General features: G+C 36.6%; 2 protein-coding genes across 6 annotated transcripts; one reads left to right on the top strand and one right to left on the bottom strand.

The window, feature by feature from the left end:
* The first annotated feature begins 2590 nt into the window (after positions 1 to 2590).
* Positions 2591 to 8359, top strand: si:ch211-137a8.4 (protein IWS1 homolog). 3 transcript variants are annotated; one of them, XR_007144339.1, is made up of 4 exons: positions 2591 to 2828; positions 4989 to 6986; positions 7842 to 7975; positions 8201 to 8353. XR_007144339.1 is itself a non-coding variant. In XM_047820487.1 (3 exons), exons 2-3 carry the CDS (start codon positions 5147 to 5149, stop codon positions 7865 to 7867), a joined length of 1863 nt encoding a protein of 620 aa, XP_047676443.1. In that variant the 5' UTR covers positions 2591 to 2828; positions 4989 to 5146; the 3' UTR covers positions 7868 to 8359. The 3 variants fall into 3 exon arrangements, 2 of the variants coding, with proteins under 2 accessions (XP_047676443.1, XP_027002742.2); XM_047820487.1 differs by having other exon boundaries at positions 7845 to 8359; XM_027146941.2 differs by having other exon boundaries at positions 7842 to 8359.
* Positions 8360 to 10082: 1723 nt separating this feature from the next.
* zgc:162698 (Transmembrane protein 87A-like) lies at positions 10083 to 21270 on the bottom strand. Of its 3 annotated transcripts, none has more exons than XM_027146928.2 (21): positions 21252 to 21270; positions 19283 to 19355; positions 19037 to 19128; positions 18808 to 18927; positions 18542 to 18592; positions 18413 to 18454; positions 17850 to 17921; positions 17676 to 17778; positions 17524 to 17585; positions 17217 to 17400; positions 15223 to 15322; positions 14984 to 15077; positions 14677 to 14748; positions 13163 to 13271; positions 13002 to 13060; positions 12569 to 12672; positions 11691 to 11764; positions 11438 to 11499; positions 11283 to 11335; positions 11007 to 11037; positions 10083 to 10395 (listed from the first exon to the last, which is right to left on the bottom strand). In XM_027146928.2, exons 2-21 carry the CDS (start codon positions 19311 to 19313, stop codon positions 10354 to 10356), a joined length of 1557 nt encoding a protein of 518 aa, XP_027002729.1. In that variant the 5' UTR covers positions 19314 to 19355; positions 21252 to 21270; the 3' UTR covers positions 10083 to 10353. The 3 variants fall into 3 exon arrangements, with proteins under 3 accessions (XP_027002729.1, XP_027002713.1, XP_027002703.1); XM_027146912.2 differs by lacking the exons at positions 14677 to 14748; positions 21252 to 21270 and adding exons at positions 13657 to 13725; positions 19836 to 20068; XM_027146902.2 differs by lacking the exon at positions 21252 to 21270 and adding an exon at positions 19836 to 20066.
* Between the last annotated feature and the right edge of the window lie 22 nt (positions 21271 to 21292).

The raw sequence follows: 21292 nt of genomic DNA, 5'->3' as shown, positions 1-21292 counted from the left end.
ATGTCTATGCAGCAGATGAGAGTGCAGGAAATGGACTTGACAGGCATTGCTGTGAGCTTGACACAGCCTTCAGCTGAGCCTGTCATAGCGACAGCACCCAACCCCCACAATAACCCCACTACCTACACACAAACTACCACCACACATAATAAGGCGCACAGTTATTTGTCGTCATTGCTTCGGCCAATCATAACACCAGCAGTGGCTCTTCATGTTGGAACCACAGTCAATCTCTGGGCATACAGTACAATAAATTACGAAACGTGTTTAGAGGCTCTGTGTTTAACTTGTACAGGCTACCAAGCTTTCATGGTTTTATCTGTTGGTGCTTACTTGGGAATTTTTCTGCTCATGTTTATTTGAGAACAATAACAGAAAAGTTTGTTGTCTACTCAGACTATGTTAATTGTCAACAAAAAAAGAATGCATATTTTAACTGGATCAGTTCTCGTAAGGAAAAAATAAAATAAGCTTGTTGACACATTTATTTTACCCTTGTTTGTCTGGTGATAAAATGGTTGGTTAATATTATGACCAGTGTTTTAGTCCTATCAACAGGCACTATGTCCTGGATTTAATATTATGTCATGATGGCACTTGCTGAACCAGACCAACTGTATAAGATCCTGTATATTGCTTGAATGAAATGTTTGAAGTCATCTTACAAGTCTGCTAAAATGATGTGCCTAATGTTGTCATTTTTGTCATCAATCAGACACAAGATGGCTGATTAAAAAGCAGAACACTGAAGGGAAACACAGACTCAACAGCAAGATCAACTACAAAATGAAAGCTCAATGCATGAACACATTTTCTTTTGATAATCTAATAAAATATTAAACACGAAACAATGCAGCACACATATTATTGTGTCCAGAGGGAAAATTACTCCTCATATCAAAATGGAGAAAAATCTGATGTTGGCATTCACACTAAATTGTATGTTTAATTACTATTTCTTGCTTCACAGACTTGGGTTTTCTATTTCTATGGGTGGCCATCATCATTTATTTAATACTTCAAGAAATATGTAATCTTCCAGATTCACTTTGATTTTTCCACAGAAAACATTGCACACATACATGTTAGCCTTCCCCAAACTGTTACCACAAAGTATGAATATTTATATATAAATTATGCACACAATTGTTTAGGGTGTATTTGGAAATAAACAATGCACAGATCGTGGTCCATGAAGGTATAGTTTGCCAAGGCTTAATGAAAGACTTCAAGTCACTTGCGTTGTTCCAACTTAACCCCACCGAACACCTTTTGGATGAAATGGAACACCGACTGCACCCTAGAACTCCTCACCCAACATCAGTGCTTGACCTGACGTGACAGTGGCTTAATGAATAAATCCCCACTGCAGAGCTCCAAGATCTAGTGGACAGCTCTCTCAGAAGTGTGGAGGTTATAAGAGGAAAGATTGGATAAATCTGGAATGGCATGTTCAAAAGCATGTACAAGCTAGGGTGAATTTAGCTGTACTGGGACACTTTTTAAATTTCCAACTTGTTTAAATTTTCTTGCCATTAATAAACAAATAATGTAACATATGATGCATTTCTGTAAACTACATGGTGTTGCCTTGATGTGCACATTCTGAAGATGTATGGTTTACTCTTTTGCCCAGTTTGACTAACATGAAAATTACGTTTGATTATTTAGAAAGTTATTTTTTAAATATTTAGTATAAAATATATAACATAAATAAATAATATAATATTCAAATTCATAATCACAAATTAAAAAATTACTAACTTACTTAACACTTATTTTCTTACAGTAGTGTATCTTCTCTGTATACCATATGTGCAGCATAAGTATGTGGAATAAATTAATCAAGGCCATTTTTATATGCATGAAAAAAAATTGCCAAAGAATACATAATTTTTCCTACCCTGACATTTTTGGGGTCACCTTCCAGTGTGAATGTGGCCACACCTACTTAGATGACATCATATAAATTAAGTCATGTTATTTTTTATCAAGCACTTCCACTGCAAGGGCTCAGGTCAGAAAAGAAATTCTGTTAAGATTTACTGTCTCAAATTCACAAAATTTCACAATATTTTCTTTTAAATGTTGTCTTCCTGAAAAAACACAAGATGCCTTATGATATAGACTATGTACATTTAGATATATATACACATACTTCATTTTCGACCAGATGTTTGCTAAATCGTCCTGAAAAAGACTATATTGTATCGTATCGTGTATCAGACCTCAGGTGTACATCGTAGGCTATGTGACGCACTTCAAGCCTCATCTGTGTAACTGCCCAAAGTCACAGTTGGTTGTAGTGATGATTAAGCAGCCGCTGACCAAGCAAGGCAGTGTAGTCTGGTCAATGAAATTGGCTCATAACATTACCATCCCTTATGCAAATTAGGGCAATTTTTTTTTTTTTTTTTTACCAAGAAAAGAACCACTTCTAAAAGGGATAATCTCGTTTATAGACGGGTCTCAGATATGAGTTAACAAATCTTAGTTACAAACGGATGCGTTTGCAATAGGGTGTGTCGGGAGGGGGCTACCAGTTGCTAGGGGTAACGGGGGTGAGGTGGCTGCTCTGTGTGTGTGTGTGTGTGTGTGTGTGTGTGTGTGTGTGTGTGTGTGTGTGTGTGTGTGTGTGTGTGTGTGTGTGTGTGTGACGCCACCGCGACCCTCGAGTCCCCGCGCGATTCTCTTCACGGGGGTTGGTTGGCTGTGGTGAGGCGCAGGGAGGATGCGAACGGGGATTTAGTTTCTCTGGCTTTTCCAGTCTGCAGCAGATTATTCCCTTTCACCAACACCCAGCAACGGATTTAGCCTCCCAAAACAAGGTAAGGTGAACAATTATTTAAAATAGTGGTTGGGTTTTGTAAATTTAAATCTTTGTTTTTCATTACACATATATAACTCATAGCTCAGTTGTGTTTTTAAACAAGAGACAGTCTGTCTGTCTCCTTCTGCAGCTTCAGTCTGATGACTGATAAAAACATGCGCATGTGCACATTTCTTCGGCATAAACACTGTTGCCATGCTGTTTTTATTTTTGTTTGTCTTGTTTTGTTCTAGGGTTGTTGTTTTTTTTGTTTTTGTTTTTTGTTTTTTTGTTTTTTGGCAAATGAGAGTGAAAGGGGAGACATTTAAATAGAAAGAAATAAATATTATAACATGGATCGGGAATGTGATTGTTTTAAATCCACCTTATTATAATATTGTGGAATTTATCACGTCTGTATTTTATATTCCAGTTGGATTGTATGATTTCGGTTGGAAAGCGATCATCAGTTTATGGCTTTGTTTGCTGCTGCAGACGGCATCATTCATCAGGCCAACTTCGCCAAGCGCGCCAGACTGTCTTGTGGCACATAATTAGAGTCGCCCAAGTGTGAATTTGGGAAGGACGGCGCTCGATACGCTTCAAACGCAATCGTTTTTCCCTGAAATTATATAGGAACACTCGTTCATAAAAAAATTCTCAGCCACCGCAAATAATACGGTGTATCTATCTCCACCTGTGCCTTGTAAATGTGACGTTACAGCAGTCTAGGCTATGGTGACGACGGGTTTTGTGTGTGTGTGTGTGTGTGTGTGTGTGTGTGTGTGTGTGTGTGTGTGTGTGTGTGTGTGTGTGTGTGTGTGTGTTCAAGTTTCTGTTGTTTTCCCGCTGCATATGCAACAGAGAAGTTTCATGTAAACATTGCACTGTTCGAATATGTTTTAGAGCAATATTAGTCATGAGTGCCTATTTATTTTATTTTTACTATTATTTTTTTAAATCGGCGATTTGGCATCAGCCCCATTGTTCAAGATGTTTTCCAGAGAAGCATGACTCATTGTCTGTTCGTGACGTTTTGACTAAGTTGCTCGTTTACGTCATCAATTTAAACGCTATAAGTAGTCGATTTGGTTATTTGTATTAAATGACAGGCTTTTTTGAAGGGGGTTGGGAATTACATTAGCATTGCAAATAAGCTTTTGAAAAGCACGGACACCTGCTGTCTCGAGCATTTGCATTGCCCCATCACACCCCCATACACACACACACACACACACACACACACACACACACACACACACACACACACACACACACACACACACACACACAAACACCCACACACACACAAACACACACACACACACACACACAGAGTTGAGTCCACAGTTGAACTCTAATCGAGGGAGCTTCTGCAGACCCCCCAACCCCCCACCCCCCGCTTTATCATAACAAAAGGCAAGGGGCCAAAATGCCTTGTCGGTGAAAAGAGAGAACAAAACCGCTAAGGTTTAATTGTCCGTGTGTCAGTCGGATGGAAAAGCGCGGACTCAGACAACGATACGCGTTTATTGACGGCGCAATAAAAAAATAACATTACAGCACTCATATAGCTGATGGACCATTAAAAAAACCTCTGTGGTCTGAGAAGGAGTCTAGTGTCCAAGATTTCATTAATAAAATGAGCTCTTTCATGCTCATGTAGATATCAATAAAAGAGCTATTTTTGCAAAGGATTTTCGATCCCTTATGGAAATCAAGACCCTCACAATGAATCTGCAGACATTTTTACCAACTAAACTCTTAAAAGTGCCTTCATGAACCTTGCAAAGGTTTTTGAAACAGACAACAGTTCTTGAGTTATTTTGATTATTTTTTTTAACCGGTCTATTGGTAGTATTTACCCCTTACTATTGTTGTATGCCAGGGTGTTTTGATGGTACCAGTTTTAATGCAAAACAGGGTTGAATACCATACTAAATTACGGAACAGCAGTGCTTTAAACCTATACAAGAAACTTGCCTACACACACCCATGACATATCTGCTCATAATACCATTACATTGAGATAACTGGTTTTGTAGTCACATAAAGGATGTTTATTCAACCTCATTTTGGCTATGAATAACAAAATAATTTGATATGTTTAGCATCTCTGGTAGATTGGGAAACTTGCTGTGCCAAATAATTTGATATACTCTCACTTTCCTCCCTCTAGATTTGAGTCACAACTTCTCCACACGGAATAGGATGCAGGATTCCTCGTTTCTTGTGGGAATGCTATCTAGCACAGCTGGTTATCGATGAACTGTGTTCCATAAATAATATCAGAAAAAACAGTGTTGAAGTAAAGCAGATCAAAGAGCACTTTTTGATATGGCAGAAACAGAGGTTAACACAGAAACTGTCCAAGTGGATACTGGGGAGACCAAAGCTGAGGAGGAGCCTTCAAATGCAGAGACATCCCCAGTTCCAACAGAGGAAACTCAGCCTACCAACGAGGCACCCCAGTCCACAGAGCCAACAGATAACAAAGTCAAGCCAGCCTCAGAGAAAATCTGGGACTCTTTTCTAAACAAAAGTGGACTTGGTAAAGTAATGGGAGGGAAGAAAAAAAAAGAGCATAGTACAGTAACTGAAGAGGTTCTTGCAGAAGACCCAGATAAGACCTCAGCCACAAATAAGAATGATCAAGAAGAGGAAGCCACTCCTAATGACCAGTCAACTTGTCAGACAGCTAGTGAAGCAGCAACGGATGGCCAAGTTATTGAAAAAGTTCCAGACGATGAGGAGGCCATCCAAGAGCAGAAGGCACTCGGTGCCAAGCCAAAGCAGGGAGAAAAGTCCAGTGTACGTGATTTCATTCGCAAGCCTGTTGCCAAGATTTTCTCCCACAAAAGCACAGAAAAAAAAGAAGGCTCTGGAGAGCTGTCAAAACATGGAAAAGTTCGATCAAAATCTCTTGACAGACTGGAGGATGCTGATGGCAGCACAACTGTAGCGGATCAAAACGACGATCCACAATCACCAGAACAGGCAGATAAATCAACTTCCCAACCAGCAAAACCAATAAAACGCTGGCATTCCTTTAAGAAGCTTATGGCACAGAAGAGTCACAAGAAAAGCACCGATGAAACCAAGGATGCAGAAGGAGCAGAGGGTGACAGTGCAGATGTAGCAGGGGACACTGGGACACTAGACTCAACAACAAAGTTAGAGCACACTGGACAGAAAAGGTGGAAATTGAAGAGGTCTTGGACTTTTCAAGGTATAAAGAGAGATCCATCAGTTGTTGGAATCCACAAACCAAAGGACAAAGACTCTTCGGATAATCTCAAAGATGAAAATACCACAGAGACAGTTCAGGTTGCCTCGCTAATTTCTGAAGATTCAAAGGAATCAGGTGATGGAGAAACTCAAGAGAAGACCCATGAAAATGGAGATGATGATAAAGAGGCAACTGCAGCAGCAACTGCAACAACACATACAAAAATTGTAGACCAGCATGCAAATGATATCTGGACCTCATTTAAAAAGCGAGTAATTCCCAAGTCAAAGAAAGCAGCAGATGCTGGTGGAGAAGAGGAAGAACCAACAGGTGAACAAGAACAGACTGAAGAACCACAGGCAGGTAAAGACTCAGGCAAGGCTGCCAAGTCAAAAAGGACACATTTCAACCGTGCTGTCTCACTAAAGAATTTCATACTGCGTAAGGGGAAAAGTACTAGCATGGATATGGGGGATGGCTCAGCAGTACAGAAAGAGAATAAAGGGGAAGCTAAAGACACGGATGGCTCTGCAGACACAGCTGGGGCAACTGACCTCCCACAGGATGGATCAGAGGACCAGGCTGCCACACCATGTGAGATCAACAACGGAGCTCAGGTGGTAGATGAGCACAAAAGTTTAGATGGTGAGGATAAGTCCCTCCCAAGCATACCATCTGGCGATCAGTCAGACACGCCTCACTTATCATCAGAAGGAGGAGATCAGACAAATCCAAATGTGGAACCCAAGACCAATGGTGAGAATGGGCATTCAGATTCTGCAGCAGAAGACACCACAGCACATAATGAGCCCCCTGTCCAGGTTGATGTTGTAAAAGAAGAGACAAACCAGGAGGACACCGACTATTGTGACAAAACTTGTGCAAAGGATGGGAAGATTATGAATCCTGCTGGGAACTGTGGTACTGAAAACACAGTTGCTGAAAGCGGTGAGTGTGAAACACTAATTGACTAAACTGACAACACAGAAAGTGGAAAGTCGGATACTTTAGTAGAAGTAGGTGCTAGTATTGAGGTAGAGACTGGGGTTTGTTACAACTCTGATGGTGAAGGGTCCTGTTCTGAGTCAACAAAAAACAATGAGGGAGATGACCATCAAGAGACCCTGAAGTGAAGGTTGTATTAGGCTGCAACCTCCATTGTTCAGACTGTTTTACTGGCAGCCACTGACCAGTTAGTCAAGGAAAAAAGGATTTCCTGGACAGTAGTCCAAAATTCTCTTAAACAAGAAACCATGGCAATTTTGCAGATGTTGATGGTGCTTACTGTCATTGAACAGTCAACAAAAATTAGATACTGTTTTTATATGTTCTGGGTGTTTGTAATGAGTCCTCTCCTTTATGTTTGTAATTGTGTTCTTGCATCATGGACAAACTCAGAATCCATTAACCTGTAACACCCCAATCACTCCTACCCCATCCTTTTGTTTGCTGCTTTGTACAGAATTATTGGTGGGAAGGAAGACAGTTTTATAACATTAGTGCTGCTTCTTAAAATTTATGATAGAGAATTCCTAAATAATTTCATTAACCATATTCTAGGTATTTGCCAAGTGTGTATTTTCGTGTTAAGCCAGTAACAATTAAAGGGAGTATTTTACATAAACTTTTGAGTTAGGTCTGCCATTAGAAATTGTATTTGTGTTATTTTTATTAGCACAAATATAGTTTAGAAAATATATAATATAATCTGCTATAAAGTATGCACAAATTGCAAATTCTGTAGAAAATGCATTCTGTTTTTGAATCTATAACTACTATTTAATCTCTTCTGTTATCATTCAGCAGAAAAAATGGCGGGAAACCTGTGAGGCCAAACAAAGAGGATTAGATCTCCATGGGAGTTGTTCAGCGTGGAGCTTTGCCCCTCCCCCTCCCCCTAAACAGAAGTAATCACACGTTTGTCACAATTCACCATGGTGAGAAATGCAATCCATATAGCTAAAAAAAAACTTGAAAAGCAATAATTCAGTCATCGATCACCATCAGCACATTCCATTATTGTCAATGTTTTGCTTGTCTTCTAGTGAGATTTTATATTATCAAAAATGACATTCCTTTGAATTGTTAATCTCAATGATCACATATTATGTGATCATAAAGACTGTTAGTTTTATATTAATTGCCATTCTGTCTGTTTGTAGCTTTCTGTTCTCTAGGAATATCAATGTGATACACATTTCAGATAACTCCAGACTGCCTCCATTGTGGATTCAATACGGAATGTGCTCTAAACTATGTGCTTGTTTTTAGACTATGTTGTGTACATGAATAAACCACTATAAAACAATTGTCAGTCTATGGGAGTCTTTTGTTCTTTTGCTTTTTTCCATATAAATACATCCATATAAATAAAATAAATTAGTGAATTCCATTTTATGAAATGTAAATGCAATTTGTAAATGTATTAAATGTAAATATATTAGACAATTTTGCTTTTTGTATTTCATCAGAAAAAATAAACTAGCAAATTTTATTACAATTGAGCTTTCGTGTGATTGTAACACTATACGGTTTGGTGTTTCTTATATCCTTACTTATAAAAACAGTATATGGCATAAAACTGGATACCTTTGCCAATTCCATTACATTATGATTTTGTCTCCCTGTGCTGTTATAGCCTCCAATCTTCCGCAAAGGCTTTCCACTAGATTTTGGACTATGACTGTTGGGATTTGTCCATTAAGTCACAGGAGCATTAAAGACACCATTCAAATGTGAGGTGGTCTGATGCACAGGTGATGTTCAAAATTATCCCAGAAGTGTTCAGTGGTGTTGAGGTCAGGACTCCGTGTGTGCAGGCCACTCAAGGTATTCCACTTCAACCTTGGCAAACCAAGTCTTCATGGACTTTGCTTTGTGAAAAGGGACATTGTCATGCTGGAGCATATTAGGAACTTAGTCCAGTTAAGGGGAATCATAACGTGGCAATTTACAAAAACATCCTATATAAATGTGCTTAAAAACTTGTGTTAACAGTTTGAGAAAGGCCTGCATATGATATGATGTCCTTTTAGGCAAGTACCTACTTCAGTAAAACAAACCTAGTCAGACTTACAAAGGATCATCAGTATGATCCAGCCTGAATAAAAAAAAAGGAATAGTAAATGTCTGCAAAGTATAACCATAAAAACAGCACAAGCATCGCAGACTATAAACAAACTGTCTGATGAACAAAAAGCCCTAAATCAATATATAGATAGCTAAACAATTAACATTTAGCGGCTAATGCTTTGTTACATTAATGCATTAATGCTCAGGGCCCATGAAGGCCTATTTTTTTAAATACTTCCTTGTAACAGATTAGAAGAATTATATTAGTATAAACATGTATGAATATAAATAAATAAAATGCAAGCTCGATAATAAAGTAATTTGTCAATACTCACGTAGCACAGTTTTGGCACAAAAAAATCAGACCTTTGCATCAATGAACTTATCTACTGCTGTTATTCTCATACACCCCAAAGCAAAGTGTGTGTGTGTGTGTGTGTGTGTGTGTGTGTGTGTGTGTGTGTGTGTGTGTGTGTGTGTGTGTTAGCTATAAGTCACAGAACATTAAACTCACTTTAGATAAAATTCTCTTCACAAGCATTTTGGGTGATTAGTAAGTGCTCAGAGAGATGATGACATCATCCGTATATGTTACACACTACTGCTGCTGTATATTGCACAAAAGCATAATATTACACAATATTGTTATTTGTGCTACCATGCACTTCTCACACTTTATGTACAAAGCTGATCAATCATATATTCTGTATTCATATTTAATACTCATACTGTCTACATTGTATCGCATCGTCTGCTTTGTCTTGTATAGTCTGTATTATCTTGTCTTGTATAGTACAGTGTTATTTATGTCTGTACTTTTGAGAGTTACAAACAGCTGGATCCAAATTCCGTGTGCGTCAACACACTTGGCCAATAAACCTGATTCTGATTCTGACATTAATGGCCATGATAACTAAAAGTACAGTAAGCATTAAAGGTAGTGTTTGGTGTGGAAAAGATACTCATCTAAAGTAGTATAAAGAAGTGGGCTTTAATCATATTGTGTGTTTCAGATATGTAAACAAATGTCAAATATTACAGTTTGGGTTGAAGAAGCCAATACCTTTCCAGTGAAAATATAAATACAAACAGGCAATACAGGCAAAATATTAACTGTCCATCAGTCTGATACCTTCATTATTCGCATCCCACATATTTACATACATCCCTTATCATTCAAAATAAAATAAGCGTTTACAGTCACAGACACTCAGTATTTACAACACATACACAAAGCATATTTTTATTCCATTTTTGACATCTCAAATTTTGTTGTCATGATTTCCTGCAAAAAAAGAAGGGCATAAGGACATCATTACAATTTCCTAGAAAAAATGTTTAGACAATTCAATTAATATTGGCTATCTCCCATTAAATAATTCAAACCACATTAAATGAAATTCTGTGTCAGGCAAGACTTTATAGACTGTAATAGCAACTGAGTATCTCCAAGGCAAGCTTAAGAAAGCTGTTATAATTCAAACAAATGTACTAAAGCTTCTGTGTGCTCATTGTCTTGGCAGATAGAAAATAACCAAGTGGGAGACAGAGCGAGGTTAAATGATGTGATGTGGCTGGCTGAGCGCTTTATGCTCCATGTTAGGTATGCAGAGTTCGCCAGCTTCTGGCCTGATGTGGTATTACAGAGTAAATGTGAACAGCCTTCACAAGCCTTAATACACCACTGACAGTCCTATGCATGCATCAATCAATCTAATTACAGATATTTTATTTAAAATAAATTACAGATCCATAGGAATAAATAATTTCTATTGCAACTGAAAACCACTCCTCAGTGTGACCTAAACTGCTTTGTATTTGTTTAAATAACACCACATGCAATCATTAAAATTTTACTAAGGGAATATATAGTCCCACAGAGAATGTACTAAATACCTCATCTGAGTCCAGCAGAGGGGGCAGTGCACTAAACAAAGAAGACATACAAAAAGATAGTTGATTCAAATTATTCATCAGAAATGAACAAATCAGAACTCTAGGTGATAAATGCATGAATGTATATAGATGCATTTAAATATATAAAAAGAATACAATATTACATTCACCTATGTTAATGTATGAATCAATGCACAATGTGAATACATATAACATCTAATAAAGTACAGGCAAGATCATATCAATGACATTATATATGGTGTTTATAAGACGTACACATCAGCCATTGACGAGGGAATGTTTTCCTCAACCCATTTTAGATCTTCATCCTGAGGAAACAATATTTGATTTTATTATAATTGGTTAAGACCCATAATATTCATTTAAATAACATTACAAAACATTTAAAATACAAAAGAAACATCTCTTACCACTTTATTTGGCTTTGCACTTCCATTGGTCTCCGGTTTAATACCTCTCATTTTAACACCTTCTGTAAGTGTAAACATTTAGATTAAACCAAATAATAACAAAAAAAAAGCAAGGAAAGTCAGTTTGCTTTCAGTGGCAAGTCTGCTAAAGAATCCAATTCACTTAAAAGGCCAGTAATGTACAAAAACAGATATGAAGATGATACGAAAGAGTTGTATTATAAAAACACTAGGAATATGCTTTGATTCTTACCAAAGGCTTCATTCATCAGTTGCTCTGCTTCCTCCTCATCACTAAATTCATCCACCAGTGGGCTAAAAGCATACCTGTGGGAAAAAAACTCATGACTCAATACCTAGCCTTCTGTCATCACAAGGCCTTCGTATTCTTGATTTACACATCAATGTCCTGTTCTTCAAAAAGCTTTTACAGGAGTACACCTCTGTTTCATGTTCTTCTGATTTATTCTACTCCAGAAAGAGAATCATCAAATACTGAAACAGATTTTTTTGTGCTTTTATAAGATTTTAATTAAACAAGTGGTATGTAATCATGGCAAAATGCATGCCACTTGTGATATATTTATGCTTACATAAAGTTTATACAGGTATAAATGACCTCAGGTGGTTAGAAGATAGAAAACCTAACTTTAAAATTAGCACATCAACCGTTTTAAACAACTTGAATTAAGGAGCTAAACAAATAGCCCACTGAAATCTTAGCTGAGTGCAAAGGCTTTTTAAAATAAATAACCAGAATCATTAATTATAGTCATACAAATTATTACATTTGGGTTTGGGTGAGAACAAAGATCATTTTATGCCATTTTCATAAGTCATTAAGAACACACACCTTAGTTAGATTTAATAACTGTCCAATAAGCTAAGTTATCTGAAAACTGTACCCATAAGAGTGTGTATAGCCAAGCTTTATAAAAAATTGCAAAATTCTAAAACAGATAGAACAAATTGCAACCGAGCTTGCAGTTATTTGATTAGCAGTGTGGACAAATTTCAGTCAGAGATGAGAGAAATTAAAAGTTGCTTTAAGATTCTGTTACAACATTGTTAAGATGACCATTATTTGTAATTTGTAAAAAGTTAACCGAGGACTGAAGCTTTGAGTACTACCTCTGGTTGTTGGCAGATGGCCTCCACAGGAACATGATGACAAGCAAGATAGTAGAGAAGAGAAAACGCCAAAATGCATCATCTATCCACATCTCCCTCCAGTCCTGCAAGAGACATGCAGCACTGAGTAGTGTTCATGATTACAGAACAATTGTAAAATGTGATAATAGGCTTAAAGACCTAAGGCCCTGATCTTCTAAGAAAGGGCAATACTTGTGTCACATTTAACATATTTTAATTATAAAAAACTATCACTAACAAAAATAAAACTAATAAAATAGATCATAAGAAAGAAAAGGGGAATAAAAACAACTGCCTAAAAATGATAAGAGCACAAAAGGGTTACCATCCAATCAGCCAGATGTTTTCGTGCAGTTTTAAAATAACTGCATGACGGCACTGGCTGATATTGAAGTAATAAAATTATACTCACAGACTGACATTTTGATAACTTGAAGGTCTTTGTTGTCCAAATGATAAAAATGACTGAAGCTGTGATATATACATGAAAAATAAGAAATGTTGTAGATCAGGTATTTCATCTGAATATGCTGAGCAACCAAGTAAAATCACAATGTTTCAAAAGGATCTCACCTATGACCGCAAAGATGAGGGTGTTGGTGAAATGCCGATAAAGGGAGAGCTTTACCACATTTCTCCTAAGCCGCAAAAGCTTCATGGTTTGTGCTAAGCTTATAAATATGTAACTTGGTGTCAAGGACAAAAATGGTAGCTTACAATTATACAATTCATATACAATCCTAACCAAGTTCATAAATTATTAATGCTAATTTTAATAGTGGAAAAAGCCTCGAATAACCTAGTGCTAAAACCTCACTCTGTTTACGTTTTGATTCTATAACAAAATCACAAAAGCAGTAACAGCTGTAACTCTTTACAGTACTGTTTACTGTAAGCTTGTGTTTGAGAAAAAAAGGGAGAAAGCAAAGTGAAGCAAAAACAAAAGAACAGAAGGGACCATTTAGAAACTCACATACAAAAGCAGCATTGCATAGCCATTAAAAGGGGGAGCAGGTACAAATAGGAGGAAAGGCAAAAAAACACAGACACAGTGCAATGCAGGATATCCACCAGCAGAGGGTAGAGTCGAGCACAGCCAGTGGAATGGCAGCCAGCAACACCAGGTCATCTTCAGCCTGGCGGGATAATAGAGAGAAAGGACAGAGAGGAAAAAGAAAAAACAGGAGGAGCAGCTCCATGACACCGACACCAGAAAGTTGTGGACACAAGCATTCACAGTTCACACCAAGCCATTAAGTGTAAAATTGGCAAAGTAAGCTTAAAAGGAAAAAAAAATGGGACAAAGTTATGCGCCAACAAAACAGATGCAGCTCATGACAGAGACTGAGGGTAGAGAATCTGAGCTAATTTCTCCTAAACTTCATGTTAATTTTATAGATTTCTATAACATCAAATAATGATTTAAGAGGTTTTTTTAATTACAAAGCTAAATAATATTTTTATCTAAAACTATTTTGCATTAAGTGCACTTACTATAGGTAAACGTTATACACACAGAAATTGATCTTACGACCTGATTTTAAATAATTAATGGGTTCCTGCTCAATTCTCTCTTACAGTTTTAGTTCTGTCATATTTTTTAGTTCTGTCATGTCCTGGCTTTTTCAATACACCAAAAAAAAGTGAGCAAAAATGTATATTTAAATCATATTTTATATTTATGCGTATCATGTGTAAGTTTGCTTAAATGCTAAAGGTACTGATCAATACCATTACATTTTTAGATTTTTAGTAGATCAGTTTTAGGAAATGTAAAGATTTAAAGATCTGTGCCTAACAATATCACATCAACCACTTTCAGTCAGTTTGTAAGTAGAAAAAACTCAACAAAAGGTATCCATAATATCACAATATTGTTATTATGTTGGCATATTATGTTGACTTATTATTTTGACACTAATTGTTTCATCATTATTCCATTACTGTTAAATAATAGTGAGCTTCTGATCATAACAGAATAGCAAACCTTCCTAAACATGAAATGAATAATGTATATCTGACCCTTTATGGATGGAGATAAAATGTAATATCAATTGGATTTGATAGATGGTTAACAAAAAGGATATCCACCACACAATGCAAGAGTCAGTGAGAGCCAGAACAATGTCACACAGTAGTCTGCTGGAGCTTCCCTGTTCCTGTGATAAAGACAGGTTTGCTTTGAGCAACTTGAACAGCAGCACCACAACATCCTTAAATTGATGAAATTGAGCAGAGAGCAGGATAAAAAAAATCTGTGCTGAATACTGAAAGTGGACTGCTGATCACATTTACAGTTGTAAATTATATATTATTATGAAAGCAGGTGATGTATCTTCCTGGGTAACTCTGAAATATTAATATATCAATATTGTAAGCCGAGACACTCCTTACCGAGTTGACTCTGAGAACGCCCTCGACAACGGAGAATCCGAGATAAAGTAGTCCTACTCCTACCACTCTGTGCAGCAATGCGCCAAGCCTTGGTCTGCAAAAAAACAAAAGTAAATCTCATACTAAAGCTTATGAATTAATACATTCCCAACTGATCTATAAGCTATTCATACCAATGGAAAAAAAAAAAAACACAAAAAAAAAAAACGTCACTATAGTGAACAGATTACACCACTTACTTGACAATTCCATAACCCAGACTGGCAATTATGACAAGTACTCGAGCCAAAGTTCTCTTCACAGCAGACAATACTTCAGCAAACACCACTGCACCCTGAACTACAAAACAAAAAAAAATTTGCACTTTCACTAGCCAGGATCCACCATTGAATAAAAGAAGATTAGTCAAATGGTCGGTGCCATTTTGTGTATCTGTTCTGTATTGTTTGTATTGTTTGAGTTTTGTATTGTTTGTCTGCACTGTTTGCACTAGGTTGCACACCATGCACTTTATGTCCTTAGCTCTGTGTTGTTATATGTAGCACCAGGGTCCTGAGAAAACGCGGTTTTATTTCACTGTGTACTGTGTCAGCTATATATGGTTGAAATGTCAGTAAAAGCTTTTTGACTTGACTTGAAGTAGTCCATCATGACTTGAAATTACTATAATTAATTTTTAAGCCAGGTGAATTTCTTCTTCCAGGCATGATACAAACATGAAATGAGTGAATATTTTAGTAAGCAGTTAACAATAGAACTTCAGCATGAACACTTATTAGTGACAGTCAATGATCTCAGAATCTGTTTAAAATGTAATTTATGGTTTAGTAAATAAGGTAAGGATGAACAAATATATGTTTTTTTGTACAAATTGAGAGTTGTTATAGCTTATAAGAGATCTTATAATATCACCAGTGTGGACTTAATATACCAGCCATCTGTAGAACTATCTGCTGCCTAGAAATACTTTTTAATTATAGAGTTGATGTCCCAACTCTTTCAGGATTGCCCACACTTTTGTGCCATTATAAGTCTGTGAAAACAGCACACGTCCAATTTTCTCAAGTTCACATCTAGCACATTAGTCATTATAGCAAGTTTGGAAAGTACTAGTCACATCTAGTACAATTGATGATTTTTATTTGAAATCTTATAACTAGCATTAGAAGAACCAGTGTTGTATAAAGTACTAGAAAGCAATACTTAAGTATCGTACTAGAAAAAGACTTTGGTAGAAGCGAAAGTTGCCTTTTAGAATATTACTCAAGTAAAAGTCTTAAAGTATCTGATATATACTGTACTTAAGTATCAAAAGTAATTTTCTGATATTTAATGTACTTAAGTATTTGAAGTAAAAGTAAAAAGTAAAATTTCAGTGATTTTCAGTAGGCATAAGAAGGAACAATCTTTCATTTAAATGTATAGAAACATTTCTTGCAAATACGACCACGGGTGTATAACATTATCTTCTTCACCCTGTTCACCACTATCGTCGGGGTGGTCGTCTACGACAGGGGTGGCCAACCCGCGACTCTCGAGCCGCATATGGCTCTTACGTTCATATTGAAGTTTGTATTTGTGTCTTTTTATTGTGCGTGTTCGCTTCACTTGAGTTCAATATGGTATTTCGTCAAACACGCATGTGAGTGGGATGAAAATACCTCAAAGTTTCCCAGTAGGAGCAAGATCATTTGAGTAAACCATTTGTGTCAAGTTCACTCTCAAAATGGCAGGGGAAAAAAAGGTGATGTTCAAGTGTGCCCATTTGTATGATGCGGCTCTTTGCAGTAACACAGTAAAACATGTGTAACAGGTCTCTGACTGGTTGGCCACCCCTGGTCAACGATAATGGGAAGTCCTCCAGTAGGTGCTTCCATGGCGGTTTCAGTAATGAAATCTAGGAGCATTGATTCGCCAAACCTTCCTTATTGCAGTCGCACACATTTCTTCTGATTTTATTTTGTAGTAAGGAGTAGAAGCTTAGTGGAAATATAACAAAGAAGCTTAGTGGAAATATAGCGGAGTAAAAGTATACATTTTATCTAGGAAATGTAGTGGAGTAAAAGTGAAAGTTGACATAAATTTAAATAGCGAAGTAAAGTACAGATACGTGAAATTTCTACTTAAGTACAGTAACAAAGTATTTGTACTCCGTTACATTACAACACTGAGAAGAACATATAGACTGGCAAAAATAAGATCTTGCAAATGATCTGCATCAGAAAGCTGTTACCTGAGTGTCCTTCATAGCGGATGCTCTGAAACTCTGCATAGTAGACAGCCTTCTCTAGCATGCCGAGGAAAATGACTCCTCCTATCCAAAACTGGATACGCAAAAGGTCTCTCCAGTAGCAGGCAGAGAGAGCAAGCCACAGCACACCCAACAGCACATAGATGATGCACATAACCATGTAGAACTGAGGAAAGAATCCCATAAAATACATGGTCGTTATGATACAAAGAGAATTGCATGGAAAATGTGTAACAAAGTTCAAAGAAGAAAACAATGACAATGTAAAAGAACAATTTTCCAGACTTACAATCATCAGAGGCCACTCTGTGGCTGAGATGTACTGATGAAGCCCCCGCATGTTGACTTCCACTGTGGACAGAGTAAATGTACTCAGCAAAAATCTAACCACACTAATATAGCTCTGTGCTTTTCTTCTCAGCTATCCTTTATGTTTCTTACACTTAATGCTCCATTCTTTTTCTGTGCCTGGATTTTTAATGTGGATAATGAACATGTAAGGGCTGTCCTCCCACGTCTGTGCCACAGTGTCTTGTGTAGAGTTCTGGCAGAACAACAGAAAAATGGCTTTAATAACAGAGTTATTTACAGGTTGCTTACATTAAACTAACTCACCTGAACACCTGACAGAATCTTGTTTTTGTTTTCCACAACACTGCTTGACACCTTTGCAGGGGTTTCGGAGACCTGTTGAGCCAGAATTTTTAATAGCTCAGTAATTTAGAATTCATTATGTCAACAGAGCTGGCTAATATGACAGCATTATTAAGTTTGTGACAACTGATATTTTATTCATAGTTTTATGACTTTTATTTTTTGAGAAATTTTTATTAATAAAGGGGAAGTCATGGCCTTATGGTTAGAGTGTTGGGGGTTTGAGTCTCGGGCCATGACTGAGGTGCCCTTGAGCAAGGCACCAATCCCCCCAACTGCTCCCCGGGCAATAATTCCATGATTTGCAATTAAGTGAAAAATTATATTAAAATGGGAATAAAACAAATATTATCAGTTCTTCCAAAAACTCCAGATGAGACACCAAGTATCATGAAAACAAATTATTTATAAATATAGATAACTATAGTTATTTCTGCCCTCTTGACACATTATGAATCTACATATCACAACTATTATTGTGAACTTTCATTCTAACATTTTGTGCTGTCTTTCAACTCCTTTACCTCTGTGCCTCTCCTCTTCCTATCTGGTGGATTTGATGTTTCCTAAAACACAGAAAATATTCATTGTGTAGAATAAGGTACAGTTTGTCATCAAATAAAACAACAATTTATTTAACATATAGATCTCACCAGCTTTTGAGTTTTCAGAGGTTTTGGCTTATCGAGCACTGACACTCCTAACTGTAATAAACAAACATAAAAGGAATGACAATTGAGTCAAGTAAAAAAAAAAAAAAAGACAATCCACCTTGCATGCAGATTCAGTACCACACTGATCTATTATTACAAGAAAAATATGTCATTAATAATCCATTAAGACTCAGACATCTTGCCACTAAGATTTTAAAAAGCAGTAATTTTGAAAGGTTTACATAATGAAATTAAAGATTTCATACTGTATTTTTGAGCATGTGTTGGCGGCATTCAATCGTTTTGTAAATATGGGTGATATAGTATCCGCTGTCTCCATTCTTAAACACTGTGTCCCTGTCGAAGTACGACGACACGCTTTGAGACTGTCAGACACAAATCACAAAAGCAATTTAATCCTTGCATACTTTAAAAGCATTAACAACAGTGTAACAAACATTCTATAACCCATAAAAAATAAAGGGGTGTACTGACATCCAGACCAAATGCTTCTTCAAAGCACCGGCAGCTGCGTAGATACCACGAAATAGTCAAGTTTACAGGATGACTGCATTCTTCTCTGAGCCCTGAAAAAAAAACATTAAAATAAACACCAGCTATAAAGCCATGTGTGTAAATAATGGTTTAATTTAAAAGAATAACAGCCTGAAAATCATGCAGGTGTTCACAGTATGTTCAAAAATGTGTGGTATGAGGTGACAATATTAGCTGTATACTTACATGTGATATCAATCAGGGAGTTATTAAACATCGTCTTTGAGAAATAGAAGTACTCCTGTTGCTTTATTATTTCCTGCAGAGTTAAAAGCAGAAAGAGCACTTAAGCATACCATGAATATGGATCATATGGGTGTTGGAGAGTCACCTCTTTACCAGGCTAGGGAAGTAGTTCACCTAATAAAGTCTACAAATCTCACCTGCCACGTCGCAAACCGAGTAAAAAAACGAGTTAAAAGGCTTTAACCATACATATGTATTTGTCTCACACCTACAACATGAGGTCATATTTCGCATTAAAAGTAAACAACAGCAGTAGTTAGCAGCTTGTTAAACACATAGCATGTAGCTTCCTAGTCTGCTAGCATCAGGAAATGATTTAATAATTCATTACAAATAGTGTAAATGTGATTGGTTGGTCTGCTTTAACGTTTTAAAATATAAACTAAACCGTTGAGTTATATAATATAAGACTTTATACTGAAACCGGATCTGGTATCTAGGTAACATTCAGCAAAACCTCTTGCTAGCTAGTTAAGAAGGCTAATCAACTTACGCTGTCCACATTAAGAGTCCATTTCCCCTGCTCCAATAAAGCGTTAAGCGGCGGAATGGTTACTAAAACGAACACCAGTGTACGCAAAGTATTTCTCCGATATGGCGAGAAAGTTGCCATTTTCTGTTAGATTTCTGTGACAACTTTACTCAGGATTTCTACCTCCCATCTAACAGTGCAATGGTCCGTGACGTCACGTAGTGGGCGGGGTATGTTTGCTTTGAGCGTGAGCAGTGTCACGAGACACACGTGTGTGTGTATATATATATATGTATATTCTTGTCATGGACTATACATGTGATTAAAGGAAGTATATAGATATGTATATAAGGTTATATAAAAACACAAAGCCGAGTGAGTCCTGTGCGTCTTGAGGTATCATTTCAGCCTAATGATAACTTTAATATGAAATATATTTTGATCATATTAATACTGATTAATAATGACCTGTTTGATTGGCTCAAGTGTATTCGTTTTCTATGGAAAAAAAAATCTATAACATAAAATCTATGAGATAAAATGACGCCTTATTATAAACAAGCTAATACATAATCTTAACCTTTCACTTCTGCGTCTCGGATCAATAAAGATTCGCGACAAAATAAAAGTCCTTGAACTGTAACGTTCGAATAAGACTTAAAGAATTTTACATTATGGGCACAAGGAGTACAATTTGTGTGACTTTTTTTTAGATTTTACTGGTTCACAAATTAACTATTAACCTCATTAGACTGTTCGAATTCTGTGAGGAATATCACAGAATGTTATTTTTTATATACCAATCAGGACATTTGTTCATAACATAAATTATTTTATTTATTAATTTTTTGTTATTATAAAGTGCATAAAGTGATTTTGTTTGTCTAATTTTTCATCTCATCCATGAACTTTCAGATTTGTCTTTCATGAGTTGTATTAGTCCTTTTTGTATGAGTTGTATTAGTCCTTTTACCTTGTTCCACAAGTGAACTGAACACAATGGTTAATATCTTATTGAGACTTGTGTAAAACACTACATACTTTATAACTTATAACGTTAAAATGATGTCTACACTCTTACAGAAAACGATGCTTTGCATATTTAAGCGTTTGTTCGATAGTTAAGGATTCTCAGCATCCATAAATGGTTTTGTTGTTTTGTTGGAACCTAAAAGGGCAAAATCCACTTGTAGATTTCTGCAAAGAACTGACTATCTCTTTAGGGTTCAACATTTTCTAGTATTCCCAGTCTTAATTATCTACAGGACCTCACTGCTCTGTAGTTCAGTGTATATGGTTACAAGACCCAAAGTCTTACTATACTTACATGTGATATCAATCAAGGAGTTATTAAACATTGTCTTTGAGAAATAGAAGTAATTCTGTTGCTTTATCATTTCTTGCAGAGTTAAAAGTAGAAAGAGCACTTAAGCATACCAGGAATATGGATCATATGGGTGTTGGAGAGTCACCTCTTC

This window comes from Tachysurus fulvidraco, chromosome 11 (assembly GCF_022655615.1).
Source record: "Tachysurus fulvidraco isolate hzauxx_2018 chromosome 11, HZAU_PFXX_2.0, whole genome shotgun sequence".
NCBI lineage: Eukaryota > Metazoa > Chordata > Actinopteri > Siluriformes > Bagridae > Tachysurus > Tachysurus fulvidraco.
This window is presented reverse-complemented; position numbering and strand designations above follow the sequence as displayed.